Here is an 18845-nt window from a genome sequence, read left to right on the forward strand (position 1 = left end):
GGCGGAGCACCATTTGCTGTCATTGGGGTGAGCCTCTGGTGGTTACGGAAAATTCTCTGCTCCTACGCACCATGATCCTTCCCGGTGCTCACACCTCCTGCCGGTGCCGGCCTTCCTCACACCCACGGCTGGTGCTGGAGCTGCCACTTGCATCCACTGCCAGCACCCAGCGCTGGCCCTGATCACTTGGTGCTATCAGTGGGTGTGGGCGGCAGCTGCCAGACCCGATCGTCCCTCTGGGCTTCTCCACCTCCCCCTGCTCCTAAGGGGTGATTGGGGCCGGCAGCCACCGCTCATACCTGCTGCTGGTGCTGGAGCCACCTATCACTCCGCACTGTCAGCAGGTGTGAGCGGTGGCGGCTGGCCCAGGTTGCCCCTGAAGGCTTCTCCACCTCCCCCTGCTCCTGAGGGGTGGTTGAGGCAGCAGCCGCCGCTGGCACCCACTGACTGCGCTGGCCCCGCTCTCACCTGCTGCTGGTGCTGGCCCCAATCACTCTGCACTGTCAGCAGGTGCAAGCGGGGCTGGCGCAGTCAGCACGTGAGAGCGGTAGCAGTGGAAGCGGGGCTGTCGGCAGACAGGGGACCAGGGGCCGTGGTGAGAGGGGCCGGGCAGAGGCTTGGAGGATGGGCCGACACTTGCCCCTGTGCCCACCACAGCCTCACGGCCTACAGTTCCTTTCAAGGTGCACGACTTCGTGCATTGGGCCCCTAGTTTTATATACTGTCCCATTGATTTATGTGCTGATGTTTTATTCTCATCATTAGAAAAGCAGAAGCCAAATGAAAGCATTTCTTCACATTTCTTCTCCTTATTACAACTTGAAGCAGAGTTTCTCACCATGCTCACTCTTTTCTTAAAGTTTTTGTTTATTGATTTGAGAGAGAGAGAGAAAGAGAGAGAGAGAGAGAGAGAGATATTAATCTGTTGTTCCACTAATTTATGCATTGTCAGTTGCTTCTTATATGTGCCCTCACTGAGATGGAACCTACAACCTTGGCATATCAGGATGACACTATTAACTGACTGAGCTGCCCAGTCAGGGTGCCATGCTGACTCTTAATTCCTTCTTTAGAGAAGAAAGGCTGGAGCCAAAATCAATTTGTAAGGACACCTTTGATTTAAGAAAGAATATGCAAGTCTCTATAAATTATTTTGAATTTTTATCCAAGACAGGGAAAGAATGGTAGGGAAACTTTAAGGCAAATGTTCTCAGAATGTCTATTTTTTTCACATTACTCTATTTTAACAGTACTGTTGTGAGATGACACAAAAATCCCATATAATCTATTTGTATAAGGGTGGGGGCAAAAGTGGTTTACAGTTGTGAGTATGAAAGTTTATTCTTGTATTATTATTTATTAATTATTGTATCATTTTCATATAAACAACTGTAAACCTACATTTTCCCCACCCTGTATAGAAAATACTTTTTCTTCTTTAAATTTCTGAGTTGGGTTGGAGAAGAGAGGTTGCTTGCTAAACTGGATACCAATTTCATACAAAAGAAGATAACCATTATAATTAGGTGCATAATCTGATAACAAAGAGCTAATAGAATAACTAAAAAGGAAATATAGGAAATCATTTAAAAATATAACAAGTAAAGAAAGCTCAACTAAAGAAAAATGAGCAAGGTAAATATTCTATTTTTTGCTTTGGGTTTTTTCTCTACATCTCACATGACATAAAATATTTTAAGTCTCTAAGTTTTTTAAATTTGTCATAGCTGTAGATGAAAAACAAAAAAACAAAAACCCAAACATTGCCTTTACAGAGATACATTTTGACTTAGAATTAATTTTATCTTAAATGTGAAAATTCTCTGGAAAAAAATTAATCTTAATGATAATAAGTTCTACATTTATGATTTATAAGTCAGCTAGCTGTCTCAGGAATTATTTTGATGAGACTGAAGAATTAAATTCCACCCATTATAAGGCAAAGAAATAAGACAGTTATGCACCTGGCCCCAAATCAACAATTGCTACAGCATTATTTTCCTTACTGTATCTTAATTCAGCAGAAATCAAGCCGTTTTAAATCAAACTGGGACATACATCCACTCACTGCTCGTCCAATCAAAACTGAATTAGCTGTCGACAGAGAAGCACACTTACAAGTGTGGAACCATTTGACCATGTTATATTTTAATTTGCAGAGACAAAAATGACAAGCAATTTATTTACATAAAACTGTACAAAAGCAAATTAAATTATGTAAAGTATTTCATAAATAGTTGGACGACTGTTTTAATACATTTCGCCATGTGTAGCATAGTTGCGTGCATAGTGACTCATAATAAACGATGATAAATTGTTCTCTGCTTCACTATCAACATCCAAGTAGCAGAACAATAGTCAATGATGAACATTACAAACAGATCGTACCACACTGAATGTAAGTGCTTTAAAATGTAGGGAAAAGTCCTCTGAAAGTAAACCCTAGGTAGCTGGGGAAATGATGCCTTCCTCCAGATGTTACATACACCTCTGCCTGGGTCACAACGGACCAGCTTCATGATATTCATGATCATCTTCACGTTTTATGTACCCCCTGAAGGACAGAGTGTACATTTATCACTGGTAACAATAGACGGAAAACTACTTAGGTCTTGAGATTTCTCATGACTGTTTCAGAATGGCTGTTGGATTCTTGGCAGTTTCTTCTGCTCTGTATGTTTTACTTTCCTATTCTCTTATAAATCAGCTTCCTAGAGTGGGTCTCAGCCAGACACGGTCAGTCCCATCTTAGTTCCTCTTTCCATAAAAATAATGCCTCCCTTGTGTTCTGAAACTCAGGCAGCAGGCCAGTCGCAAACCATACAGAAATGATATCTGGAGGTTCAGAATGGTTTCAGATCGAAGCTACAGACGTTTTAAAACACATAAATTTATATAGTTACTCATTAATTTATAAGTGTGTCCTAATGTATAGTGCATGCAGAGTTCACTTGAGATCCTTGTGTACAGAAAACAAGTATGGTTGATATCCTGTATAACCGAAACCAAACAGCAGCTAACAGAAAAATAACAACAAAAAAGAAATCAAGGATAGAAATTTGAAATCAATATTTTATCTTGCAAGATGGACTGATCTCACCCCTGATAACATCTTCCTGTGTTACTATGACAATAAATGCTTTAGCCTTCTAGTCAGAAATAAGCAGTCCATAGTAACACCTTAATTTTGTTGGATGGATGAACGATAGCTAAGACTGGTCCATTATCTGAGTTTGTCAGAAGGCAAATTTTTAATATATTATTTATTATTTTTAGAAAATAAACATGGATAAATATACAGGATCAAAAAAGTTGGAAATAGCCCATTTCCCCTCATTGTCCAAACCCAACAACCGTTTGTTTTTGTTTTTTACCATAACAACAGGTATAAAAGGCACAGTTGCTTATTTTGCATTCACTCATTTATTTATTTTTTGTTTCCTTTTTTTAAAGTTTTTTTTCCAAAAGCACTCTATATATGGAGTGGCACCATATTTAACCTATTCAAAATAAAAGTCATACAAACACAAAATATATTTCTGTGTCATGCCAGCTCATTGTATAATAAACATGTTATGATAGCTAATTCTACTAGAATTACCGCGAATACTTACAGTACATGGAATTTTATTCTTTCACACCCATTTTAGTTCTAAAGAGAGGCTCACGAGTTAAATGACAATGACATAGCTGTCCTGAATGTAGTGCAAATGTCATTGGGGAATGTGAATCCGATTAATCTGAAGGTCCAGTATGACCCGTATTAGCTTTATAGACAACAGAAGGGTTTTAAGATAGAGTGAAATGAGCTATCTAATGGTTTCAAGTGTCTCATGATAGAAAGAAAAAAAATGCATTTAAAAAGTCTGTTGAACACCTGTGTTATGCAATTATTTCCTTTGTAACGTGCAAGAAAAATATGTATACATTTCATAAGTATCTTTAGAAGTATTTTGTCTTAATAGGTACTTACAGATTATACAAGGCAGAACTGCTTTAATGCAGTTTCCTAACAAATTACTAGAATTGTATCTCTCCATAATGTAAATAATAATCAAACATAACCATGTTCAATTATTGATATTTTAGTCCAATGTTTTTTTCAATTACACATCCTCTTTCATCCTATTATACACAAACTAACATCAAAATAAAAACTTCATTTAAAAAAAAGATCATAAGGAAGTGACCCCCAAAAAACACCCCACCAAACAGAGAAGTGATATTCAAAGATAAGCATTTTGATGACCTCTAGTGAATGAACAACCTATACTCCAGGCTGCTTCACTTTATAGTCTAAGAAATTCTGCAAAGCATGAAACTACCCACAGCTACTCTGTTTCTACAGTTGGCTAGAGAGCCATCAAGGCTATGCCTTAACCAGGTTACAGACATTCAGTGATGGGGACTTAGCTCTCCTCCCCTGTGGTCCCCTATTCTGTCCCTAGATTGTCACTTCTGTCTGAATGCCCCAGCTCAATGTCCAATTGCATGAAATCACCCTCTATAGAGCAAGTGACTCAAAAATCTGCATATTCTGTTTCTTTATATTACATTGAGAAAAAAATGGCATATTTTTTCAACTTGAGATGTACATATTGTGAGACATGTTGTTGCCCAGTACTCATCTCTTCCATGTGCAGTCTGGATTTGTTTTAAGACACATATGAAATGACGTTCAAATCACATTAGTGACAAAGTCAACTAGGGTATCTTCTTGTTTCAATGTTGTCAATCTCAAACTAGTGTGATACTGCACAGGATTCAAAATTAATGCACTTGTGTTATATAAAAGTGTGCACTGAACACATAAAAAATGCAATTGGTATTTTAAAATGTTGCTAATTAAGACCAGCAAGCATAACCCATCTTCCAAAATGATAATAGTGAACTTAATTCACCAGACTGCATGCCAATGTATCTTTCTTTCCCTCCCTATCCACAAATATGATTTTAAGAAGTAGAGTCTTCCCTGATCATGTATTTTGAAACTAAACCTGAACTTCAACTAATTGCCTATTATAATACCAAAACTACATCTCATTAATTTTCACTTTTGAACTTTCAAAGAAAATCCATTTTAGAAGGAAAATGCATGTTTTCTGGGGCTGGAGACAATGTAAAATAAACGAGTGTTGGAGCGTTTCTGTGCGAGAATGGGTTCAGTTGCTTTTGTTGCTTAACGGATTTCCAAGTCAAGACCAAATCTACTTCATGAATTCCCTGATCTGCCTTACGATCTTTGGCCTTTTAATGACACAATTGTTCCAGTTCCTTGATATTCGTGATGCTTTTCTGAAAAATATACCTATAATGTTTACAAATTATAATTAGTGTAATTGACACATGTGGTCAAGACTGTGCGTATGATTAGAATATCCAATGAAGGTATGGAACTGAAGTTGACGTTCCTGGCTTGAAAAGAACAACATAGGCCAACTTTGGGACTGCGATCTCTGACTGGGTATTGTTTAGCTCTCAGTCTTTGATGGAATATTAAAGCTGTGATTTTCCAAACATGCCTCTTAGAGAGCCCCGTTTATAAGACTATGTCTTTAGAGGGACTCGATCATTTTTGAGAGACTGCCTTTCCCGGGGATCAATCCAATTCTGATACTATGTTTAAAATATATATTTACTTCTTCTACCTCTTTTGACCAGTCAGATGACAGTCGAACTAAATCAAAGTGACTAAAATCATGCTTCAGCTTAGGGATAATGGGAGTGTGTTGTGTTCTGCTAATCAGGCTTATTACCAATGAAGAAACTTGCAACCATCTTTTTTTTTCTTCTTTTTTTTCTTTTTTTTTTTTTTAGAGGGTGGTGGGGAAGAGGGTGAGCAGGTGTTGGGAATCAGTGAAGGGGTCAGACATGCAAGTAACAAGGATGGTTTCTACATTGTACATTACAATCAGGCTAACAGTATCCCTAGAGGCCTGATCTGGAGGCGGGAGTGGCAGGCAGAGCTTTGTCTCTTTGGTAGCCCCCTGTTTTTGAATGAACCGGTTTTGCTCTGTAAGGTAGGTTCCTTGCCCCTCATTCTCCTCCTGTGAAGAGAACTCTGCTGTGGCTTCCTTAGCGCCTACAGGTACACTTCTCTTCTAGTGAGAGTATTGACAGGAGATGGCTTGTACTCCCCTGTTTTGGTGAGGGGAATATCCTCAGGGTTGGCTTCCTCATTTTTGCTGAAACTAGCTGCGCTGAAGGTCTCATAGGATGAGGTCAACTTTTTGTTCAGGAGGTTTCTGTTGCGGTCACCCATGAGGGCGGCCTCGCCATTGGCCAGCTTTTCCTGGCTCCCTCGTTCATCCACAGGCATGAAGGTGGAGAGTTTGGGCTGGCTCTTCTTCCTCTCCGGGGAAGTGCGGACGGGCATCCAGCAGGAGTCCGAGTGGCCATACTCGTCACACTCACGGGTGCACTTCCCAGTCAGGGCTACATCTGGAAGAGGTCTTGAATCTGAAATTCAAGGACAGGGATCCATTAAATTTGGGCCTTTCTCAACAGGTTTCCTGATCTGTATGCAATTGGAGGGGGAATATATGAATGAATGAATGAATGAATGAATACATATATACACATACATACATATAGTCTGTACCATATTAGTTCCCTTCTTTAAACACCCTGCAGTTCATTGTCCCACAGAACAGTTTTCATTTCATGTCCATTAAAGATAAGGTTTTGCAAAAACTGATCAATTTAATTGTGTGGAAGAGACAGGAATTCATGCATCCATAACAGGACAGGGATAGAAATAAAGTACATATGGGTATTTGTATAGGTATATGTTTTTCCACATGCATAAGGAAAGTTATTAAATCCAAATATATAATATTCTGTATTTATAAATTATCCCAGGAATTGTGCACTTTTGCCAAATGGATTCCATCCTGCTTATGCATTATTCATAGAATGCAAATATGCAAAACCTTAAATTTAAAATACATTCTAAAACATCAGGGTGACTCAGAAGTAGAACCTAAATTGACAGCACATGATGCTGTAAAAAAGTAAAAATCCAAGTACAAGTAGGTTATGGGTGTGAGCATACTATCAATATCACCACTCCTCCCACCCTAGCCCACCAATCCCCCACCCCCACCATGTCAAATGACCTAATATATACAATATATACGTGCTGTAGGATAATCCTCTGAGTGTTCACACAGAAATACATTTGTAAAGGTGCTTGCTAAATGAAATATTATGTGAAATGCAATGTATTGGGTATATATAGTCAAGCTCTTAGAATTTTGATGAAATAGCATGTACTCCTAATTAATGGTATTGTTGCCTAGTGAAATGGAAAATGTCTTCTATTTCTATAAGGCTAAATCATATCTACAGGATTCTTAGGAATTAGGATTAAAGATGGCAGTTAAGAATTACATATACGTGTAATTAAAATCATTATGTGTGTCTGTCTTTGGAGAATAGTTATGGATTTTTTTACTATTACAAATATACATATATATTTTTAACAGACTTTGTTTTTGTTTGAGAAAGAGAGAGTGAGAGAAAGAGAAAAAAACTGTTCTACCCAACAGATTCTAAGAAAATAACCTATGGGGTTTTATTTAATATATTTCATAGTTTATTTTGTTGTCAAACAGACAAACATAACATGACTGCTCTGATTTATATCATACCATATCATTTTATTACAAGGTTTGGGACATAAAAGACTGATGATTTTTGACCTCTGCAAATATATTCACAACAAATGGAATTAGTGAGATTTAAATATACATAATCCCTGTAGCTTCAGTTTAAAATAGAAGAGGAAGTTGCATAAATTATCCCAAATATATTTGTATTTTTTGCTTTTGTCTCTCCACACCATCCCCTGTAGTTTAACATTATACTCCTATTTTAGCAATCATTTGTATAGGATTTTTACAAGTGTTACTCCACCAAATCTCCTGTATAAGGCAGTCCAGTGTTGCAAACAATTTTTCCTTCTGAGATGGATAACTGAAATCTTGAGGTTTGTCAGCCCATTGATTTTTGAACCACTGTGGCCTGAGATTTTTATATTGTGTGCTGAGAGTTCCACAAAGAAATGCCAGCATTCTTCAAAGCAAATCTAGAATACTCCCAAAGGTAAAATGCAAAGGTAATTATATTTGGTAGCTGCACATACTGCTATTTGACTTCTAAGTGGGCGGATCCTATTCATTGCATCATCAAATGACAAAGCACTTCCTTATTCATTTCCTTGTGCTAAATTCCCTCTGTGTCTCTCAAACACATATTTTAGATGCATTTTTAAAAAAAATCAAACTATTGACAATTTTTATGAATGTTTTTTTGTAATCTAGTTAGTTTAGATGAGCAAACTGAGTTCTTAGAGAATAGTTCCATCTTGAGTTACTTTGTTTATCTGAAGCTAACCTAAATGCTTTGAAACAGGAAATAAAGAAAAATAAAAAATAAAAAGCCTTATACAAATACAAAGTGTATGATCAGACTACTTTTTACTTTAAACATTCCTTTTTTTCTTCACTATTTTAATGAGTTAAAACATTTTCCCCTGCTTTTCTGATAGTGCCTAGCAAGGAATTTATCTACCAAAATAGGAACAAATCTCTGTGTCATCTCCAGTAGAAAGGACCCAGAATGGTCTACAACCAGGTCTCTAAGTTCACTTAAGTCTCATACAGTGTGTCACTTCACTTACTGCTTTGGGCATTAATGTGTGTTACAGTTTGAAATTCACATCACCTCATGCGTTTCCTTTGTTTGAGATGGATTTTGAGACAGCTCATCCTGTTGTTAATACACCACCAACTCTTTTTACCCTGTTGTTTAACATATGCACTTGAAGTCCCTGTAGCTCATGAGAAATTATATTCATTTAAGTTGACTCAATTTCCAATCAGCTAGAAGAGAGATACTCTTCAGTGCCTTCCCTTAGCATTTACTTCATAGTCCAGATTCCTTCCTAACATTGATTTCCGCTTACTGCTTTTAATGAGAGGCAGCTCGTCTCCTCTGCCATCAGCCCCGAGTGTGGGCTGCCACCTCTCTATCCAACAAGCATGCCTTTTAATAAGGATCTCCTGTCATTTCCAAAGTCAGACTCTTGATTGGGGACCACATTGGAAGCTGACAAGCCTAATTGGCTGAGACATGTTGCAGTGTTTGTCATCAAATTTAGAAAATAATCAAGAAAGGCTAGAAGAGATTCATCATGAGCAATCAGATCCTCCGATCTTGATGACTCAAATAAATCCTCAAAAGACATGCCAATGATTAACAAATGCAGTTTGTATTATGATGCAATTTATTAAAAGGAAGGCCTGAGTGGAGTAGTATTTTTCTGTGTTTCTATATTTTCTCATTTTGATTATGTAAGTATATTGCATAAACCTTTAAAAGCATGAAGGTTAAATAAGGTCTTACAGAATCATCAAATACACCTCTTCTTTCCATAAAACACATATCGTAAAATGTCTTATTTTTGGTGGGATTTTAGACCTTCCACAATGAGTAATCCTTAGTCTTTCATGATTTCACTGAAGGATGTGCTTTTCATATCTGAGAACTTTATTTCATGCTTTTGTTTTCTATTATCCCCTTTTGCTTTGACAAGACTAAAGATGGAAAACAGTTAGTTACATCTCTTGTTACCCGGCATGGAGTAAATTAGTTAAACATGTAAGATGTCTATATTGAGATACAATGGTATTGTCTGTCAGTAGTTCCACAACAGAGTCAGTTCCTCAGAGCCCACGCCAATTCAATCCTATCATCCCCGAGAACACTGGAAGTAGAAATGGCATTCATGAGATCCTGTCACTGCTTTTAGCATTGTGTTCTCTATTCTTACCTAGTTATGCTTTTACGCTGACCTTTAAAACATTCTGCAGAATAAAAGTATTTTCTTAGATATAAAGTTAACTTCTTCCTTGAAAGCACATGGTTTGAAGCCATCATAACAACAGTCACTCTAAAGACAACTTATAGAAAGCACTTTCCACACTTCATGTCTTTTACTTATCATCATAACCAAAAAGCCAGGAGTATCAAAGCAGTGAGGGGTCCAGTCTATGGGGGAGCTGAGGCCAAAGAAGAATTTGTCTTTCGCTTTATTGTGCCTTCTTAAAATATAACAGCTGAATTATTTACAGGTCAATTACTGCTACCCATAGTCATATGAAAAAGCTACAGTCTCTAAAAGGAGGAGAAAAACATATCTGAACAGCATAGGAAATAGATACTACAAAATCACAAATTTTACTACTTAATTAAAAATATGGCACAACCTTCCTAAAACGATATATTTCCTAAAGTGAGAGACATTATAACTAATGTAAGACATCAAGTTATTTCTCTAAAAAGAAGTATGTTTGTTCTTAAAAAGCGTAGATGAGAAGCTGGTGGGAAGATGCTGCTACCATCACCTCAACAAGAAGCGACAGATAGACAAAATGTGGAAGATTCATTAGAAATAACAAGGAAAGCCAAGATTCAGAGAGGCATTTAATGTTTCCAGAAACTGTCCTACATGATTCAGAAACCATTAGAGGCATCGTTATTATAGGAAAGCACTGGAATCATTTAGACAGCTCTACATGACTTAGGGTTTTCATATGCTTGAGTTATGCATTCTGCTAGAATCCTGGGCACACACTCCACTTCAAGCCTTTGGTTTGGGACGGAAGATACAAGGATATTTCTGTTTCCTAAGAGAAGGCATAAATATGTAGCATTTAGTGTTAAAATATTTCCAATAATTTTTTAAAAAAAACCTCAGATACTTAAAGTTTATATACATCCTTTGCTTATTTGCTTAATATATTACTTACTGAATTCTTGTACCATCTATAATAATAAAAGTGTAATATGCTAATTAGACCAGACGTCCTTCCGGACGACCTTCCCGATGAAGCTGGGGCTGGCAGCTAGAGGGAAGCCCAGGTCCTGGGTGCCAGAGGGAAGCCGGTGCCGGCAGTTGGGGGAAGCAAGGCCTACTCTTGCATGAATTTCGTGCATTGGGCCTCTAGTCTGAAATAAATGGGTTGTTAGTCAACATGTAGGCATCCCAGGTATTCACATCATCCTATAATCTGTTCAAAATTTTTCAAATGAAAAATTATGACATTCTATTCTTTTGGGGAGGAAAAAAAATATATGGGCAACTTTTTTCCTTTCTAAATTATTTATTTTTGTTTTTCTACTTCCCAACTTCCTGTCATATGAATTCTTTTTCTAGAGGCACCCCTAGATTCTAGTGAAATTTGGTGGACTATGAAACAGTTTTGAGAAGGCTAACCCCTATTTTGTAAAACTACTGTTTGGAATTCTCTGCTATTTTTTAGACGGCCTCTTATTCTGAAAAAATAACTGCTTTCTAGCCTGCTTTAGCCTGCTTGAATAATGAGGAAAATAAACTTAGCTATCTGACCTTATAGGCCAGAGACTAGACACGCCCATACTCTCAATGCCATGCCAGGTGCATTTTTTAATTGGGTAGAATTGTGTTGTTTTCAAGGCCACTAGTGAGATAACCACTAAGCGAACATAGGGCTGGCCCTTTAATAAAAAGGGAAGTTCTGCTTGTAGCTTTGCTTAGAATTTGAATTCATTTTCTCTAAGCCCACCCAGTGAATAAAGTGTGACTCCAAACTCTCTGAGCATTGCTTGATTTATTCCAGTTCTCTGTAACAGTTTTACAAAAGGATGAAATAATTGGCAATGGTTTTCCAACAATTATTTAAACATTTACCTCTTTAGTTCAAATAAAAATACCTTATACTCAAAGGATTAAATAAAATGTTTTATTTTAAAACAGTTGTCAGAAAATGATTTCTGTGTTTCAGGTTTGATCCCAGGCTCCAGTCTGGCCATGTGTGGGAGGCAACAAATCAATGTGTTTCTCTCACATTGATGTTTCTCTCTCTCTCTTTCTCTCTCTCCCCCCTCTTACTCGCTCTCTAAAAATAAGTGGAAAAATAAGTATCCTTGGGTGAGGATTCACAATAACAACAAAATATTAGTTACTTCAGGTGCACAATCCCTTATCCATAATTTAGTAATCAAAAAATCTTGGAAACCAAAAGTTATTTTTTAACAAAAATTTACAACAAAACTGACCTTCAATACAAGGCTATTTTTCATCTTTATTAAATTTACATAGCCTGAATATTTATGTTTCATTATGGAAATAGTATATTTAATTAAGGACTCCATATCAGACTCTTCAGGATGCTTAAAAATAATATCTGAAACATGCATATTTTCTTTTTTAAAAAAATATATTTTATTGATTTTTTACAGAGAGGAAGAGAGAGGGATAGAGAGTTAGAAACATCGATGAGAGAGAATCATCGATCAGCTGCCTCTTGCACACCCCCTACTGGGGATGTGCCCGCAACCAAGGTACATGCCCTTGACCGGAATCGAACCTGGGACCCTTCAGTCCGCAGGCCGACGCTCTATCCACTGAGCCAAACCGGTTTTGGCAAGAAACATGCATATTTTCTAAAACATGAAGGATTTTGAATTTTGAGATATATTTGGCACCAAGGGATTTGAATAAATTATTTTTAATTAATACCAATAATCAATCTAAAGAACATGTATTTTGAGTAACTTTTCCAGTGGTACTAATAGGTTTATGCTGATAGAGTTGCAATGTAACAGAGCTACCATCCATTTAGGAAAACACACTGGCCACCATATCCTGGTTACTTTAAGTCCGGTATCTCCTAATACTTAACACTTAGTAAGACTTTGCCAAAGAAGATTGATTCGGTCTGTGTTATTATCTTTGCTCAAAACTAAAGGGCAAATACTCTATTATTTGCAGTTATCTTTACAACCTAAACAGATCAACCTCACAATTAATCATTTTCATTTAAAAAAAAAATAAGTCTTTTGCCAGCTTGCTATCTTACTTTGCCAGACACAAGAAGGAGTTTCATTTTAATGAAAGAGTCAGAAATTAGCAGTACACTAACCTAAGACTAAGAGGTTGAATATCAATAAAGATAACAAAAAACAAGACAAACCCTAAAATGCCATGCATTCCTCATACATCAAAAATACTGAAACAAGCCATTCAGCACACAAGCAATGCAGATTTCACGATATAGGTATGTATGTGATTGCTTTTCATTGCAATATGAGGACAGAAATCCCTCTAATCTCCTTATACACCCCCCTTTGCAATGTGACCACTGCTCCTGCCCTCGCCATGGGAGTCTATTCCTGCATGCCTTGAAGCTGGCTGGCTTTGACCACTGCAATGTAGCAGAAGTAACACCGTGCTATTTCCAGACTGGGTCTCCAGAGGCCTAACAGCCACTGCTTTTGCCCTTAGAACCTGGGACCTCGATCCTGAGAGATGGCATGATCTAGTTTCTTTGAAGATCAAATGCTGTTTGAGAAGGAGATTCAGCTGTCCCAGCAGAGCCTACCCCCAGCCAACGCTCCAGGTGAATACAGCCAAATGAATGAGCAAAACTAGCTGAAGAGCTGTGCAGCCGATCTACAGAAATGTGCCAAGTGATAAATCTTTGTTGCTTGCCGCCCCCAAGTTATGCCCCTTTGTTTGTGTTTGTTTGGGGGAGAGGCGGGGAGGGGGGAGTGTTGAAGCAGTAATACATCACTGAGCTAATGATCATGAATGTATTATATTATCTGCAATAAACAAACTGCTCCGAACAACAGCCTGAGGTCTGAAAACAATAGATTCTACTTCTTTTATGGCTCCTTATCACGAGTAAGAAACTGACCAATATTCCGGAAAGTATAACTCTTCAAAAGTTTTAATGATTAAAAACATTTTAAAATATTTTTATTGACTTAAGAGAGGAAGGGGTGGGGAGTAGAGAGAGAGACAGAAACATCAGTGAGGAGAGAGACTCACTGATTGGCTACTTCCTGACCTGGAATGGAACCGTGACCTTCTGGTTCATAGGTAGATGCTCAACCACGGAGCCAGGAAGGCCAGCCAAGCGATTAAGCTCATTTAAATAAGAAGTTCAAGCTGAGGGCTACCACAGAAAATTCTGGAAATTCTGGTCTTATGATTGCAGGAATTTACTGTGTTAAAACTACCAGTGCTCTAGTTCAGGCTGACATGCCAAGACAATATGACAGTGTTTAAACATGTTTGAAAGCATCAGCAACTTTCCTCCTTACCTTAGGCTAAACTCAGTTAAATAGCAATTGAATGTATCTCAAGAAGCATTTATTTCCTGCCCCGAGCTTAGACCACTGTCACTGCGAATGTGGCATTATCATATACAGTGGAGACCTTGCAGACCGGCACACCTTGTCTCAGGCAGTCTTGCTGAATCAACTCAAACATGAATCTGCTGGTTGGCACGTGAAAACTGCATGACAGCAGAAAAATTGGATGGTGACTGCTTGGGAGCAATCAGTTTATGAACATCTGAGATGCGACTTTACTTTGATGTCTTTCTCCGCCTCCTCAAAATTTGAGGCAGTGGTTAAGGAAGTGCTAAGGGAGCAGAATACAAGGAGAGGAAGTGCTGGAAATAAGAAGTCACTCCAATATTGATCAAAGGAGTTGATAAAATCCAGAAGCAGACTGGGGACCTTGATTTCACAAGTTAGCAATTGATTATTCCACTGAAAGAAGACCCACTTCTGGGTTTTTTGGTAATTCATATTTATTTCCTACTTTATTAATCATAACTTTCACGAGTTTCCTTCTAGTCTCTTGAGTTTCCTTATATTAGAAATTATTTGCTTAGAATGTCATAGTCTTTAATAATCTGATGAAAACTAAAGTATTGCCTTTCTCCATAAATGCAGATAAGTACCCAAATTTGCATAAAATTTCAAGATAACCTGAGTTAAAGTTGGAAGTTTATACTTTGAACCACCTGGTGAATGAGAGATGGAAAGCTGTGTTTTTATACTTTTTTTTTTCTCTCTTAGAATTAGAATGAAAAGTTAAGAAATAGCCTGGCCTCTGTGGCTCATTGTTGATTCTCAGTCAGGACACATGCCCAGGTTTTGGGTTCAATCCCCAGTAGGGGGTGTGCAGGAGCCAGCTGATCAATGATTCTCTCTCATCATTGACATTTTTACCTCTCCCTCCCTCTTCCTTCCTCTCTGAAATCAATAAAAACAACAACACATATATAGGTATATTTTTAAAAAGAAATATTTAACAATTCAACAACCATCCTTGAAAAATTTAAATTACATGTGGTAAACTAATTGCCCTTCAAACAGTGACAAAAAGATTGGAAAAAAAAACACATATATTTAGAAGTAAGGAATATAATTTAGGTTTGATAACTAATTTTTTTAGGTTGGTCATTTGAAGTCCAAATCTAAAACCTCAAGAACTTATAAGGCTTTGTATAAGTAGCAAATTAATGCTCAGAGATGGATTTAACTGATTGCTGAGCACCAGTTTAAAAACATGTTTCCTTTCCTAATAACTACATCCAGTATTTGCTTCAAACCAGTGTCTTGCATTGCTAGCAATGTATTTACCATAAGAAGAGAGATAAATTGATGAGTTCTTGTAATCATGAAAGATTATACAAAAATAAAAATGTCCACATGAGGTATTTTGTTTGTTTGTTTTTTAGTTAATAAGATGTGTTAGTCACTATCTATTGGTTTCACTTTAAAGTATCAATTTACAGTGGGTACCACTCTAGTTGCAAGTATCAATTTAAAGTCACTGTCCAGTAATGGTCCCAAATTTTCAACATTTTTATTATTGGCCATAATGTTGTAGAATGCATATCTCATAATAAATATTAATACTTCCTGTAGGAGTGGATGTTTATTCTAAAAGTTGTACATAAAATCTCTATTCACTGTAAAAATATTATCTTTGGCTTGTAGTCTTCAGGGCAGTACCCATTTTATCTTTGCTTTCCTACATAACACATAACAAAAAAAAGGAAAACTGAAATATTTCAATTACTAGATAATATTTTCTCAAATTTTCTTTCCGCCAATAAAACAATGGAAAAGCATTTTTAAGTAAATGAGAAGTTAAACACTCCTGTAATAAGTAGTCAGTATTATATATCTAAATACTTAATGCAAATATGTTAATATTACAACAAGTTAATTCCATATTTGAGGTTGTGTTAAGGAGGAAGAGAAACAATGCAGTAGCCACATATGCTATAAGGTTTTCTAGGTATTTTTCTATGTATTATTTTACATGAAAGTCTAAAATGAACTATGTTAAAGCTCAAATCATGCATAAAATAGAAATGTAATTACTTTGTACAGAGAGGCAAATCATTGTAATTAAAATGTGCTGAAGGAGTAAATTAATTTTTTTTAATGTGGCAAAAATCACGGTACTTGTTCATTTTCTCCTTCAATGTAGGGATCCTGAGAAACTATACAATTATTCTAATGATATGGCCGTTTTCAAAACACATTATCAAACTTTTTGCATGGGATTACCTATTGAAAGATTTCACAGGTCATACAGAAAAGACGATCTGGTGGGAAAGACGATCTGGTTGGAATGATAATAACAAGCTGTGTGTTAACAGAATTCCATCAGTTGCTCTGATTTGGGAGAAAGACAAAGAGTTCCACCTTTTGTTCCCTACTGAGGAAGATTTTATGAAAGCATTGAGTTCTGACATGCTATTGAGAGATGAGACTCTGAAAGCTTTTGGTAGGAACTGCAAAACCATTTCTGGAGAGAGTTTTAAAGCAGTGGAATGCCGGCCCCTACCTCTAGGCAATAAGTTGCTCAGTTGAAAGTAAAATTGGCAATCACAATTAGCACCAAAAGAGTGTTAAAGAGCTTGGGAGTGCAGAGCAGCTTAATAAATAAATAAATAAATAAATAAATAAATAAATAAATAAATAAATAAATGGAAAAGGAAGGAAATGACCTCTGGTGACTAGCAAACAGGACTCAATGAGTGAGTAAAGTGGGAGAAATCAATGAAGCAATGCTGGATCCATTGGCTTCATTGATTTTTGCTGCTCATTGAAATGCTTTGCTTTATTTACTTCTGATTTCTTCGGAGCGTGGCAAAGCCTCACTGTTGAACCTCCCTTGGAGCCTGTGATGGGCAGAGACACAGGCTCTGGAGCTCCTCTCATGCCTGCATCATACCTGCCCATGCTACATGGCTGACACTTCGGGATCCATCCTCACACTGCTCACACTCATGTTGCTCCCACAACCTTGCTGTGGTGGGCAGAATAATGGTCCCCCGTAAAGATGTCTACCTTCTAATCCTCAGAACCTGTGAACATGTTAGGTTACCTGGCAAAGGGGAATTAAGGTCTCAGATGCTATTAAGGTTGTTAATGAATGGATTTTTAAAATAGGGAGATCATAGGGGTCTAGGCTCCAAACCAGGGAATGTGGGCAGGATCTCAAAACTGGGAAAGGCCAGGAAACAGACATTCCCTTCAAGCCTCTAGGACAAAATGCAACTCTGCTGACACTGATTTTAGCCTGGGGAGACCCATGTCATATTTCTGATCTACATAACTGTAAGGGAATAGATTTTGTTGTTTTAAGACACTAAGTTTCTTTTCTCTTTTTAAAATATATTTTTTCTAGTAGCCCTATGCACGAATCCATGTGCCAGTAGCTCTCTGCGGGGCCTGGCTGCTCCGCGCCTGATGCCCAGAGGCTCTTTGTGGCCCAGAGGCCGATCCGTGGCCAGGTGCGGAACGCTTGCCTCGTTGCCATGTCAATGAAGCAAGCATTCCGCCAGGCCGCTCATGCTGCCCGCTATCAGCAGCCACCCCCACCCCTGGGACTGGGCGACTCCAGCAGGCTGAGAGGACTGGGCGCCGCCATCTTATGGCTATGGGCGCTGCCATCTTTGTGACGGAGTGACAGTTAATTTGCATATTATCTTTTTATTAGATAGGATTGATTTTAGAAAGGAAGAGAGAGGGAGAGAGAGATAGAAACAGCAAGGATGAGAGAGAATCACTGATCAGCTGCCTCATGCGCACCCCCTACTGGGGATCAAACCCATAACCCGGGCATGTGCCCTTGACCAGAATTGAACTTGGCACCTTTTAGTCCACAGGCAACACTCTAGCCACTGAGCCAAACCAGCTAGGGCAAGACACTAAGTTTCTGGGAATTTGTTACAGTTGTAGTAGGAACCTACTACACATTCCCAGCAATTTTCTGGTCAGAGGAAGAGACAGCTTCGACTTGGTGCATTTGCACTTTCCTGCCCATATTTCATCCATTAGGGGAAATGGTGTGGACAAACTTTGATTTTCAAAGTTTCCATTGAATAATGTTTACCTAAGTTTTCAGAATCCACTCAAGAATTTTCATTTTTGAAAATTTTTCTACACCCTAGTATGTAATTGTCCACGTTGTTTGTTTATGGCCAATCAACAAAGTTCAATTTCCTTTTTGTCAAGGAAACTACTAACAGTTAATTTTTCTGAGTGACAACATCTTCCTCCTTGGGCCCTCATTGATATCTGTCTCTGAGGCTATTACTAAAGAAACCATTGGAAGTGGTTCTAAATTTGGGTAGTGTGATTCTCAAGAAGAGAAAAGACAGAAAGTGTCACATAACATCTAAGAAGTGGAGACAGGTACCAGGACACAGCCCAAATAAGGCTTTTTGTCAGATTTATGGTGCTTTTGTGACTTCTGGAATGTGTTAAGTGTCACGTTTGTTTGTTTGTTTAGCCTGTTTTCCTCCTAGTGGTGTGCAGGAAAGTGTCTAATAAAAATCACCCGTAGGGTTGTTTTAAGAATAGTAAGTACAGCCACAAGGCTCTCCCAAGTTTAACACCCTCTGTTATAAATATCAGCATACCTTTTAAATTTTGTATTTTTGGGGATCTGGATCCTGCCTACCTCTTAACCCTTATCT

General features: G+C 37.8%; 1 protein-coding gene across 1 annotated transcript in view; it reads right to left on the reverse strand.

Moving 5' to 3' along the window:
* Nucleotides 1–2133: 2133 nt before the first annotated feature.
* Nucleotides 2134–18845, reverse strand: part of PCDH7 (protocadherin 7) — a 433042-nt gene continuing 416330 nt past the window's right edge. The window contains 1 exon segment of the mRNA XM_079768337.1: nt 2134–6459. Coding sequence (XP_079624463.1) covers nt 6083–6459 — 377 coding nt within the window. The 3' untranslated portion in view covers nt 2134–6082.

The sequence above is a fragment of the Cnephaeus nilssonii genome, assembly GCF_951640355.1.
Source record: "Cnephaeus nilssonii genome assembly, chromosome: 1".
Lineage (NCBI taxonomy): Eukaryota > Metazoa > Chordata > Mammalia > Chiroptera > Vespertilionidae > Cnephaeus > Cnephaeus nilssonii.